Source organism: Prenolepis imparis, unplaced genomic scaffold (assembly GCF_030444845.1).
Source record: "Prenolepis imparis isolate NDT839.2.m4 unplaced genomic scaffold, iyPreImpa1.0 SCAF_4, whole genome shotgun sequence".
Classification (NCBI taxonomy): domain Eukaryota; kingdom Metazoa; phylum Arthropoda; class Insecta; order Hymenoptera; family Formicidae; genus Prenolepis; species Prenolepis imparis.
The window spans coordinates 6,546,736-6,561,134 of NW_028141162.1; the positions used below are offsets into that span (position 1 = coordinate 6,546,736).

Here is a 14,399-nt window from a genome sequence, read left to right on the forward strand (position 1 = left end):
TTCCGTCCCTTTCATATCTACTTTCAAGCTGATAATATATTGCGAGGAATACAAACATGCTTTGAGAGAGATAAATAACTGTATTAGGTACGCTTATGAGTTGTCAATCGCGAGAATTAATTAATTGCGAAGAGCTGTTAATCTCTAATTGTTATCTAAATAGGCAACGTATTATACGTATTATATACGATAGGATCGTATTTGACATCACGGTGTTTCATTGTATTTTGAAGGGTAAACGATGATACACGAGCATCTCTCGTAATTAATCTCATTTAATTTCACAAATAATAAATTAAATAATAAATAATAATTAAATAATAAATTATTAATTATAATTATTAATAATAAATTATAAATTAAGTTATAAATTGTTCATTCCATGCAATATATTTATTTCAAGCAGGTACTGAAGTAAGAGAGAATAGAAATTACAAATTGTTCGACTACGAAATTTTTGGACGCTAATTGTTTCTTTAAATATATTTTTTGTAATGCCTGCCGCGAAAGTACGATTTTCGATTGCTGTTTAGCGTGCGGAAAGTGGCTTATTTCTCAACGATGCCTTACTACATCGTCACTTATGGGTTACTTTACCGCACTAGTGTGTAAAAAATCTTCTTTTTTAACGGTTGATAGTTTTTTCTTTTACCATTTCTCGACTGACATAACAAACTTGAACGTAACGAAATTCACGCTAGACAAAAACGTCAATTCGTTACCTTCATCATTCAAGAAGGATAAAATGGATAAAAACGAGTGTTCAAGACCGTCCACGCCGCTGGAACTCGTACAAGCAGCTGAATCTGCCACGGGGAATCTATTACCGAAAATTGTTCAAATCTCACATTTCATTTTGGCGATAAATAAATATAACACTATATAATACTCTTTCTTATTTGAATTTAATTTCAATTAATTATTTAATCTCAAATCGAACTTTCGCGACAGGCATTACAAAAAATATTGTATGTGGAATGTGCGGAAGACAACGAATTCGCCTCAGCTTATGATGCATTCATACTCGTACTCGTGCGAATGCACCATAAGCCTTCGGCTCATGCGACAACTTCACGCGCGACGTAATTCGTTGTTTTCCGCACTTGCCACATAAGGTACTATTAAATTCTCGAATGTATTTTGCAAAATAGAGGAATAATCATGCGGCAAAATCTTAGAACATATAGATGAAATACGAAGCAACTTGTGCCGCTACCTTCCCGCTTGAGTTTCGCTGCCCGAATAATAACATATGTGAGAAGCGAAAGCCAGCAAATACATGCTGTGATATCCTTGTTACACTCGCGCAATAAATTAACCCAACTCGCATAATATCATGTATATTGAGATAATGTTGCTATTATTACGTCAAAATTCATTATTTATTAACAAATCAATCATTAACAAAATATTTTGATTATAGAATGTATTGAATGAATCGAACGGTATTTAATTTATATACGTGATGAAATATAAAGTAAATAAACGTAAATAAAATTGGTCAATTGCAAAACTTCGGCGTTACATTAATGTTAAAACGTATAGGTACTTTATTCAATCAAAATTCATCGCGCGAGTTAGAAAAACAAGAACATTTTTATAGATGTTGCGTACGGATATTTATCTTTAATTTTAATTTATACATTCCTTTACATTTATATTTTGATACAGGATAATAATCGTTTTAAAACAACAATGTATATTATTGTATTTTAATAAAATTATTGCAGTGTGCCAATTTAATCACGCAATTTTTCAGTACCAAGCTTTGTAAATCGTAACTTCTTGAAAAAATAATTTTCACATAGTTTCTTCGTCGTGATATAATAATAAATAAAATGCGCGATGCGATTAATCAGTCAGAAAAGTATTGTATAAAGTGCCGCGCAATCGTCGTCTTGTGCTCATTAGTGCGGATGCGATCATAATTAATAGTATTTTCGCGAGTGATTGTAAGTGTCATGAAGGAGCAGCAAAGAATAAGCAAGAGAGGAGAAGAAGATCTAGAGAAGTATATCTCAGTCGAAATAATCGTAGGATGTGTGATATGTGACCAATTTATATATATAATTTATTTTATTAAACTCATAATATATCTAATTTATCATTTGTTACTCAAAAATTGAAATTAATTACTTGTTTATTGCCGAGATAATAATTTATTTTATATTTTATAGCATTGTATAATATATAATATAAAATTGCGTATAAAATATTTCAGATCTTATTTTAAAATATATATTTAAAATATTTATTTGTTATATTAAAAAAATATTAAAAAGAGGTAAATATTAACATTTTCAACAAAATAACTTTTTAAAAAGACGATAAAAAATATGCCACAAGCATATAAAATTATCGAAAATTCTCGCTCGTATGTGCATATAATACATAGTTAAAAGTTCCTGACGGTCCTTCCTGCATTTTATGTTAAAAAGGGCAAGTATATATATATATACATGGCACTCTTTACTATGTCCTAGATAAAGAAACAATAATTTGCCAAGCCTCGGAGTTCCGTTTAGAATATATCCTATATATATATATTTATAATTTTTATTGTAATTTTATCGTTTTTCATGTATATGTAGTCATTTTTACTTCATAATAGCAAATTTAAAATTTTCGCGCTAAAGATGTTTCAAACTTCAACGATGTGAGACTTATAATATTAGCATAAAACTTCACATAAAATAATTATTATAAAATTATTATATTAGTAAGTTATTGTAGACAATTTTTAGACACAAGATAGCACTTACAAATATTTAAAATATAAATTGCTTAAAACCACAATAATAAGTATCTAATAAACTGAAAATTGTAAGTGAATTATAAGCCATTTTTATATTTTAATAAAGTAAGTAAGTTTGTAAGTTTGTTTTACTTACCACCGAGATCGTTGTCGCTGGACTCCATCAAGTACTGCTTCTTAACAATGGCTTTCTCAGTGGTCAATGGCGGAGCAATCATTGCAAACTGTGCCAGAATTTGTGAATCGATCGTAGTTTTCATCGAAGCTTCGCTAGCGGCTAGAGCAGACTTTGCTATTTGCAGTAGGATTTCGTAATCTGTTGTAGCCTCGGAAGCGATTGCGAGTTCCAAAAATGGATCTCCAATCGCTGCTTCAAGTGCTTTCGTTTCTACATATATAATATTTAATATTTATTATTTAATTCCTTTACACGCGCGCACACACAGAATAAAATTTTGCGGACTTTAAATATACTTATATAATTTATTCTTATTATCAGAATATTATTTACAGAAGAAAATCAATAAAAAGTTATGTTTTATCTATACTTACGATTCGTATTTTTTAAATTCATCGCTTCCACATCCCTTACGGGATCAACAGATTTATCGATCAAATCCGTAAACCCTGATAATTTAGTTTGCTCCCCAAGGGGCTGTTTATGTGGTTGACTCATCACCGTTTCCGGATTATTCTGGGTCGTTTTCATCTGATGATCGTTGGGAATGGCTTTCGGTTGTGTCATCTTTGTCTGTTTCGCGTCGATATTGGTGGGTATGCCTTCGGTCGCCGTGGATAAGTCAAAGTCATGTGCAAAGGCCATTACGTCCAAAGCTGAGGTTAGTGCATCACCAAAACCTGCAGTAACTGCCGACACTTGCGGTTGGCCAGCATTGGGGGGACTATAATACACGTGAAATTATTACGCGGGCCACAATGTTGCATGAACGGATTGATATATATCATGAAAATCAATTGTCACGTAATATACTCTATTCAAGACAAATTTATATTTGTATATACAAAAAAATTATTGTAATAGACATTACTCATTATAATATTTATTTTAAAATAATATATATGTATATGTAATAAATATAATAAATAATATACTTTCCTCTTTTAAGAGCAAATAATTAATAAGAAGATTTATCAGTTAATATTATAAATTATAATATTATGTGTTATAATATTAACATGTCATATATGTATATAATTTGTAAAACATAATCCAATTTTATTGACGCATGCATAATTAATTAAATAATAAAATTGAATAATCAAAGTCGCATTTAATTTGTCAGCTGTAAGATATGTTTACGGAATATTAAGTGATCGATGTTTCAAGGAAACTGATTCTTGGCTATTGAATAGATACATGATCTATTCACCTTACATCCTGCTACATAAGTATTATGTAACGTATCGCGCGCGTCGAGCTTCATAAATATTTAATAGTATCGAGATACGGTCACGTTCGCGCCGCGTTGTTACGCGTTCGTAGAAGCATAAAGCCACGAAGGACTCCGATGTTTCTAAACGCCGGCGGCGTTAGCTATGTCCGGTGTTGCATATGACAGGCTCGACGAAATTACGAGGTGATAAAAAGTATCGCCCGAATGCACCGTCTCTCTGACAGAGTGACTCACTCCGGCGCAAGGATGATCATAAATCTATGCGCTCTGCGTGTTACGAACGGTCCAGACACAATGTCAGTCAGTAATTGAAACAGATTTGCTCATTCTTGTCGTATACATGGATTTACAATAATTAAATAAATAAATATATATTATAAAAAAAAGTAACAAATATATTGTAATAAAAGAAAAATTGAAGAGTCGAGAATAAAAATATATTTTAAATTTCTATTTTACAATAATGACACAAAATGATACAAATAAATATAATCAATATTATTATAATTAATCATAAATTATAATTATTATTAATTATTATATTATAAATAATATATTATAATATTTATAACTATAATTATACAATAATAAATATGTACATACGTTATAATTTATAATTAATAATTTTAGTAAAATTGAGATTTATATATAAGAAACGAAATAATAAAACAACGTGAATATTTTCAAATAAAATGATAATACAGATAACTCTGGAGAGAGAAATAAGATATGATGAGATGCAATGAAAGTATCATTACCTGACTCGCACAGGAGTAGAAAAGGACGCGCGGCCCCACATTATATGTCGAAGTTCCTCGCCAGTCATACCTCGTTTTCTCAGCTCATTTATCGTAACTTTTCCGACTCGCTGCAAAAGTACGATACATGAAGCAAAGAGATAAAATTAAAACGACCGTTGTGCATCGCAATGCAGATCATTCACGTTGGTTTTAACCAGGTTTTAAACAGAAATAAACAGATGAAAAATAATTTTAATAGCGCTATTATATAAACGAATGTTTAATTTTTTTAAATAACATTAGTGATATTTAAATCGCATCAAGTCTTCTACATATTAATAGAGAAGACATGCGATCTGATGAATTATTAAAAGCATTAAATTTTAATTTATTTTGGGGTAAATATTTCGCGTAGTTATTCTATTGTGACGAAATTTATTACATCGTAGCAAAATTTGATGCGTGCATTTTACGAGATTCGATACCAGAACCCATATCAGTTGAATGGAACGCCGATAAATAAATTCTGACGCTTGATGCACCGGTGTGGAATAAATCCTGTATACGCATCGCCAGCGTGCATATGCAGGAAAAAAAAAAGAAAAATAAATATAAGTAAATAAATCACCTTCCAATTAGCTACGGCACCCTTACGCTGCTTCGCTTTGGTTTTTGACTTGCTTTTAATAACGAGCACGCCTCTCTGCTCCGACGCGGGATTATTCGGATCGTCGCCAGGTCCTAGCTTGATACTGTATTCTTGCAGATAATTATGAGCGTCTTTTTGAGATACGGCGCGTTCCAAAGACACCACGATTTTTGCCCACTTAATGTAAAATAAACTTTTTATATTTATATAGTTGAACAAGCGAATACAAGATTTTTTTATGTGATCTATGTGTATATTTATCGTATCATATATTTATCGTGTCATATCTAAATGGATTACGTTTAATATTAAACACAATTTTTGTGCATAGTAGCGAACAATATATAAAATTCGAGTATTTCAATTTTCCATTTAGACTGCGTGTTTTTTTCGAATTTGATATTTAGTATCAACAATTTGTTTTTACAGGGCATTTCGCAAATTTGCATCATATTGAAAAATTATTTTAAAACTATTCAATTATTTTAAACTATTAAAACTATTCATCTAGAAAAAGAATTCGGAAACACAACAAATATTTTTCATAAATGCTAAATTAAATTGTGAATTATTTTAATACAAACCTGCTTGACAAATTCCTTTTCGCTTTGCTCGATAACGTGCGCATATGTATTGCCCATCATGGCAATCAACATGTTGAGCAGCAGTATGGGTACGAGCACCATAAAAATCGCGAAGACAGTCTTGCTCAAGTTAGAATAGATCGTGTTATTCAAATCCGCGTACTGCAATACATGCGAACAATGTAAGTGTAATGGGATAAATATAATGCCGGTGAATCTTTGCACGTAAATATTTTGTGATACATTTATAGATATACTATATGCTGATAAAAAGCGGCTATACAGTGCTCAATGTTGCGTGTTCGCCGTGGTAGAATTTTCAAACGGAAACTCGTATTTTCCATACTTCATACCTCTCCGATCTCCCTTCCCTTTCTCTGTATCACCCTCTTTTTAATTCAGTGTAACGAGTTAATCGTTATACGAACTGCAAACCGAGCAATGATTTTTACCGGACAGATGGTATTTTACATGTGCGTTGTCCATTTGTGCGGACGCGCGCGACCGGCGTGCTAAATCTTTAATTTCGTCAGGAAACCATATTGTAGTGTGTTTTGTCCGTGATTGAAATTCAAGATTCATGGCGGCATGGCCTGACACGCCATTGACTGGAAAAATATTTCGAATGATATAAACGCGTACGCGTGACATTTAATCGCGATTCCGATGTACAACAATTAAATTAACGTTACGTAATGCTTTAAAATCTGAAATTTATTTGAGACGCAAAAGCGAATTAGATGATGAATAAATTCATCTTCAACGCGAGGAACGGACCAAAAAAATATCTTACTTTTGCAAAAATATAGACACATTAAGCAAATATTATATTGCATACCAGACTACACAAGCTAAGAGGAAAAAGGAACGAGAGGGTGTACACATGTGCATGCACGCGTGCAAGATAAGGGTTCGTAGTAAAAAGTGACATGTCAATAAAACGGTAATCTATGGAAAAGCTTATAATATTATTACGTTACGTTATAATCGCCGAGGGTTATCTGAAATAACGCCATCCAGGTCGAAGGATAAGAATGATAGAGAGATGATTTCACGCCTGGAAATCCTTTGTAGAGAAAGTAAAACGACTGCGAGAATCCGAAGAGCATGATTGTATAGATTATACCGAAGGTCAGCATATCACCGGTTATCATGCTGTATACCATTGTGACAAATGGACCGGTCAATCGAATTGCTCTGGAGAAAAAAAAAAAGAGAAATATATCACAAATGATACATATAGAATAAATAAAAAAATAGAATAAATAAAAATATAAATCTTTAAAAAATTATAAAAATATATAATGCATACACACAAAAGCTCTTCTCTGTACTGTAATAAGAAGTTGATGTTCAAGAAGATGATCAAGTGTGACGAAAAAAAATTTGGAGTTTTATTTCGCAATCCACATATATATATATATATATATATTTTAATTTATCTTGCATTTAATTGATTGTAATCCATATATTAGCGGTAAGTAACAAAATTATCATTATTACGTGAATGAGATGTCGCGTTTCATTCAGTAGGATTGACACATCAAAGTCCGGAGTAAATCAATCTATTAACGTCATCGATATTGATTTCACTCCCATGACACAAATACGCATAATATTATGCATACAAAATCCGTCGTAAAACATTTGCCGATATGATGCATATACATATGTGTTCCGAATACATTATAATTATATCTCTCTAATCCGGCAAAAATGTGCTTTTTAATTCGCACACGCGCCAATTGTCAAAGTCAAATTGAAATACTGTCATACTGTAGCAAACAAATTGATGTGTATCTTCTTTGCGATGCATGCGTAATTAATAATACATTTAATTCCGATTAATATACAGTATTTTTCAAGGTTGTTATCGAGCTCGATTCCTTCATAATCTTATATGGAAATAATAATAACTTATCCAATTTTATTTCATTTCTTGTGAAAAATGGTGTCTATCTATTAATATTATTTGTGCATTCGCCAGAATTAAACTACACTTATAGAAATGACTTTTGATAACAAAATGTTCGGTTAACAAGTTAAAAAGTGCATGGCTTTGAACACTTGATATCGGAGTTCAGTGTATCGCATGTTATCGCGCTTCCAGTAGTATCCGGTCCGATAACACGAATAGGTCAGGCACGAAAAGTGCCTGTGCAGCTATTCGGCGTGCATATGTAAACCACTCTTCTTACACGCAGCTCAAATTTATAACGCAGTAAAATAATTAAATGCTAATAACTCTACCTAGCAGAGAAAGTTAAATATATTATTGATTAGCTTAAAACAATCGATAATATTTACGTAAATATTTTTCTTATTTCCACAAAATTTTTAATTAACCACACACTCACATTCCCCTCCATATATATTGAAAAAAATTAATTTTATAATCACTCTAATTTATGACTTTTAACTATTAAAAGCTGTGTTAAAATATCTTTATATTATAACGCGCGAATAATTAAAATTATTCCCATATCCTAGACGTGCATAAATGAATTTCGATAACGACGTTATGAAAATGACATGGCTAAATTGAAAAAGAGAAAATTCATTACGTAATATGTAGAGCATTTAAAATTTCTTTTTTTTTTTTTTTTTTTTTATCAATAACGCTATGCTCACAGTGAGAGGAAATTTCATTTTAAGTTAGCGTATTACTGATTGCGTTAACTTTATAATACTCCAGCGTAAGTAAGTTACGACACTTTCGTTATCGCAAAGTTGGAATCGCGACTACTAATATAAAGCAGACTTCGAATAAAGTATTAACGTATTATACCTCGTCGACATTGAAGCAATTTATATGGAGAAATTTACTTCAACGTAATCAATATCGTCCGATATTAACAAAATTTCACACCCTATTTATAATTAATAATTATTAGTAATTATACATAATTTTTTAATAATTATTAATTATAATTTTAAAATTATATAGGTATATAAAAAATATAATTCACAATATTTTAATTTTGCCTAAAAAAGAACATAAATTATTTTTCTTTTTTTGCCAAATTTTATATTAAATATCTCTCCCCTTTACACTTTTCCGCCTGTCATTTTTTTTTTACGTTTTGAGAACTGCGCATTTGCGTAGGTACAATTACAGCTATAACAGTAAACAAAATCAAAATACGCATCGGTAAAATCAAAACGACACCTAATCCGAAATTCGCGGCATCCGACGTATCATATGCGAGTACAATGGGGACGCGAGCCGGAACTACGGATCGGAATCGTAGGACGAGCGATTAAAATCGATGCCGTCACCATCGACACGGGAGAACCGGCAACGGAAAACAAAAGCTTTTTAATCCCGGCGCCGTATCCGCGCCCGTCGACGGGACCGACAAATTTTTCAGATTCGTCATTCGACCGGGATTAAGATTGAAGAGACTCGCGTGGGGCTTCGCGAAAATGAACGGACGAACGAATGTACGAACGATTCAACCAACAGTGTGATCGACGAATAACTGCGGAAAAGGGAGCATCGATCGAGTCTCCATTAACTCCCGACGACGACGACGTCGTCGGTCGGTTCTACCCTCTTCCGCTAATCGATGGGTGACCTTATCTTGTCAAGGGTTACCGACGCCCATAAATCTCCGGTCTTTTTCACGGAGTAAGTTCAAGGGAGGGTACAGCCGCGACAGAAAAGACACTGTGGGACCCCCGGTATATATGTACATATATATATATATATATATATATATATATATATATATATATAACTCGTCCGGAGTTTATAGCGAGAGCAGTATAAGCGATGCAACTTGGATGAGGGATATAACGTCGTTGTGTTCCGGGTATCGTGTATACGTTGTCCCGGGAAAATCAATAGGGACGCCGACTTCCGCTCGGCAAACAAGTTTCCGCTATGCAAGTCTTCCTCGCTATACTTTCAACAAAGTTTCAGAAAGAAGAGCGTCGTATACTTTCTTTCTTTCTTTTTCTCCTCCCTCGTGCAACTGGCTCGGGTAATTATACCGGATTAATACCAGACGAGCCACCGTATCAGTCTGGCGATGATGGATTAAAATTAGGTATTCACGATTATTGCCGCTATAATCAATATCCGAATTATGAAAAAACTTCAAAAATTAGCTAATTTAAAATTAGCTAATATTACTCTCAGAATGTGTTGTATTGCATCTCCTTTTTACATTTATAAAGAGATCGCACATCTTGGGTCACATAAATATATGAATAACATATTATTTATATATAAAAAAATGTAACTTAATAGAAAAGTAAGATATTTAATCATAATATTTATTGATCTAAATATTACGATTCTCAAAGTAATGCAATTTTAATTTGATTTTATTTTTGATGGTGTAATTCTCAACATGGTCGTAAGTCTGATAGCAATACTTAAGAGATAAAGAGCCGACTATATATTATCAAGTTTTCGCATATATAAAAAGTAAAATATACATAACATATTTTATTTATTGAAAGCGCGGTAAGATGTTCGCGACGTGTAAATACTGTTCATCAGAATCCTCTTTAGACTCCGGTCTCGTCATTTCATTTAAGTATATGTGCAGTAATTCCTCAAAGGCTCCCGCGCACTCGGTGCCACGATGTTTCTTGTCCTCCATCACGGCTGTCGTTCGCTTGGCAATAAGCCACAGTCACGCCTTAGATTAATTTCGCACAAAATTTAACGGGAGTCTGCTACAACCGCCTCTAAAGTTACGGCCTAAGTGCTTTACGATGTACCATTTACGACGGGCCTCCATTTTACGTCTGTTTAAATTCAATATACATTCTTTGCTTCTGTACAAGTTCCGTGAACTTCTCTGTATACCTGATAGCCACTCTCAAGCACATTATATCTTAAGAATAGAAGGACATCAGAAAGGGGGCACAAGAATCAACATAATGCTCTCTGCTTGATCACTTCACGCGCTTGCTTTAAGCTTCAATTCTGAGAATCGAAGATAAATATGATAGAGAGATATATAAATTTATATATATTTCTATATATAGATATTACGATAAAGTCGTGATAATAATTAGTAAACAGTAAACAGTGGAAGATTACCAATAATAATGATTAAAAGCGTGCTCTCACTCATATAAAAGCATCTAAAATGAAAAATCCTTCGATATACGAAAATTTGATAATATTATAAGAGATAAATACCGCTGCAAAAACGATCGTTATGCAATTTTTAGAAAAGTAGAAACAATGAGTAGCGATTGACATTTATCTGATACTTCTCGTTATCTATCGAAATATGACACATCTCAGTGATGTTTACGTGTGCAGTCAGATTGCAGAGGAACAAACCGAGAAGTTTGTCGAAAGGAGCAGCTGCAATCCGAGCATGCCATTTTCAATGTCGATCACGTAGCTTTGATATCACGTATTAGGAACATACAATGCGAATGCACGTCTTCGCCTCTCAATAAACGATTTGTCCCATTTTTCGCGGGAGCATGTCCGACAGGTACGTCGACATTCGTCAAAGTGTCGTTAAGTAAGAAAACGTTTGTGAGAGGCGTATTTCTTGGCGAGTAACAGAAGGAAGCAAATTCACGACTTGTAAAAGTTCTCTTCCATCCTCGTAACGGAAAATTCCGTCTGGAGAATCATTTTCTATAACGAGTTATGATGATTTGCGGAGAAATATTTACATGAAACGTAAAAATAAATAGATATATGTAGTCAAATGTAATGAATTTATAATGACACACAATGTGTGTTAGTGTTTAAGAGAAAATAATAATAAATTATAATATGATGAGAACATAATAATCCAATTTTTTATCAGGCATTAAATATTGCACAAACTTTTCCCGAAAAATGGAAAATTTTCACAAATCGGATTATCGTATATATTTAATGCGTGCTAATAATACCAAACATTTTGTTAAAATAATCTGCATAGAGAGAGAGAGAGAGAGAGAGAGAGAGAGAGAGAAAATACATCCTTTTTAAAAATAGAAATATACGTTTTTTTTTCAACTCTGCCCTCGATACTCTGTTATGTTTTTTCCCCCTCGCTAATCTACTATATTTAATCCAGTATCCCTTTTTACGGATTATGTAAAAATATCCAATCACGATTTTTTTTACATTGCGTAAAATTTTCCGAGATCAAAATATATTAGGTATTATAAATTATACTCGAGCACAAAGTACATTATAAATTGTACATTTGTAGTGTGTTAGAAAAAAAAAAAAAATCTACTCGGTATTCAGTCCGGTAAATTGACAAACACATCGCTGGACGTTACACGTGGCGGTTGTCAGACGCTAAAATGATGCATAAAACAAACGCGGTAGCAGCGATGTAACGAACGTGTGACCTGGTCGCAGTAAATTGCAAACACTTTAATTTTGCGGTGACACCTCTCTGCTGCCCTCCTCTCTTTTCTTTCTTTTTTTTTTTTTTTTTTTGCGCGTTTCTTGTATATTATTACTTACCCGGCGAAAAACATGAGAAGGAACCACGAGCCCGGTACGGCGAACACCAGTATCGCATCCTCCGCGTGCCGATTCCCGGCGATACGACATGGAATGCACGCGAGAATGAGCAGATTGCTGATCACGAATATCAACTTGGCCGGTTCGTGGCTCTGAAATGCAAATGCGCGCAGGCGGAACGTTAGTGCGACCGCATGCACTCTTGCAACGTTTCAGGAACGTCCGCAGAGGAATCGATATTTTCATGCAATTTCGATACTTCCCTATGATTTGACTGCATCATCACGATGATGATGACAATGCGTAGCGCGCGATTTGCTCAATGTGCACGGAAATGAACATATTTCATCTGACTTGTCTATACAAACATTCTCTATTCTCTCTCTGTTTTTTAAGCTTGCTCAGTTTTACATATATCAATCAGAAAATTCAAACTTGGAGAGGAATAAAATAAATAAATAAACTTAACATATAAAAAAAGTATAAAATAAATGTATATATGTATATTGTAACTGTTTTAAATACTTAAAAACAACATTATGCTTATGTACTTTGCACGTGCATTCAGATAAAATATTTATTGCCCATTTAAAGATTGGGGAAATTACAAATTATACAACAAGGCTCGGGTTAACGTTTTTAAATCATCGCCGGTATTAATCATACACAAAATCGAACCGGACGCGCAGACTAGGACTCGCGTTTAATAATGCAACGATATAGCTTAATGTCATTCCTATTGTATTGGAGCGGCGTATGTATATGTTATCGATCCAGCATAAGCAATAACCAACGGTATGTACACATATGTACAATATATTCTCTCTTAATTGATAGATGTGGATAGATAGCCGATAGGCACGCACGCTGCTACGCCGATATTTTTCATATTTTCGCCATCTCCGCGAGAATCCTTGACTCGAGAAGAAATATACACGGCATAAATTATATCGCATATATTTTATATATCATTTTAGTTATAATTTATTTTAGAGGCTAAAGTTAGATTTTCCATCGTGTAAAAGAAAAAGAATTTTAATTAGAAGCTGTATCGTTTATAATTTGTCAGAAAAAATCCATTTTCACTATATAGTGAGGACATACATCGAAATATCGCCTCCATCGAAAATGCTTTTAACGTAATCAATCTTCAGCCTGAGATTTTATTTTTCTACGATATATTCAATTGTAATGTGATATCGTGCAAAATAATAAAATTATTAAATCCTTCATAATAGCACATTAATCTATTTAGGAATTAAGAGACACGTATGTATTTTTGTAAAAATATACACGTGCATTTTTACAAAATAAGAAATTTACCAACGTTTTTCACATTTAATGTAATCACACATTTAATATGGATTTATCACAAATCTAATAAACAAGAGAATTAACTTGTCTTTTCACTTGTCTTTTAATTTAATGAAAACTCTTTTAATATACATATATATATATAACGTTTCTGATTATATCATATCGCGTTAATAAGGCTAATAAAGAAAAAAAAAAGAAAAAGCCAGTTGTTAATATCGGTACCGCTGCCGCTATACCGTTATATGTAACGCTCCCGTAATCATCTCCCCAAACCTATCTTTTTCTTATTCATCGGGCTTATTAACGCGTGAAAGATTAGTGGCACGAATGTACAGCTTCCATCGCGGAATATACCTCGGTACATTCATAGATCCGTTACAGTTCACTAGCCTCGGGATTTGCGCAACCAGCCGCGTTTAGCCGGCATTGGCGCATCGAAATTGCACCGTTGAGAGTATCAGAGTATTGCGAACCATCGCGAAACAACGGGA

General features: G+C 33.1%; 1 protein-coding gene across 8 annotated transcripts in view; it reads right to left on the reverse strand.

The window, feature by feature from the left end:
* Iav (transient receptor potential cation channel subfamily V iav) overlaps positions 1-14,399 on the reverse strand; it is a 37,931-nt gene that overhangs the window by 5,152 nt on the left and 18,380 nt on the right. For 5 of the 8 annotated variants that reach the window (XR_014425240.1, XM_083036945.1, XM_083036944.1 and 2 more), the window contains 7 exons: positions 12,592-12,743; positions 7,124-7,340; positions 6,144-6,305; positions 5,539-5,736; positions 4,929-5,038; positions 3,308-3,657; positions 2,892-3,143 (listed from right to left, as the gene is read on the reverse strand). Coding sequence is in view for 7 of the 8 variants with exons in the window: in XM_083036945.1 (XP_082893071.1) it covers positions 2,892-3,143; positions 3,308-3,657; positions 4,929-5,038; positions 5,539-5,736; positions 6,144-6,305; positions 7,124-7,340; positions 12,592-12,743 (1,441 nt within the window). In the remaining variant the exon portion in view is untranslated. The remainder of the gene's footprint in view (positions 1-2,891; positions 3,144-3,307; positions 3,658-4,928; positions 5,039-5,538; positions 5,737-6,143; positions 6,306-7,123; positions 7,341-12,591; positions 12,744-14,399) is intronic. The other 3 variants (XM_083036947.1, XM_083036948.1, XM_083036949.1) reach the window with 3 other exon arrangements.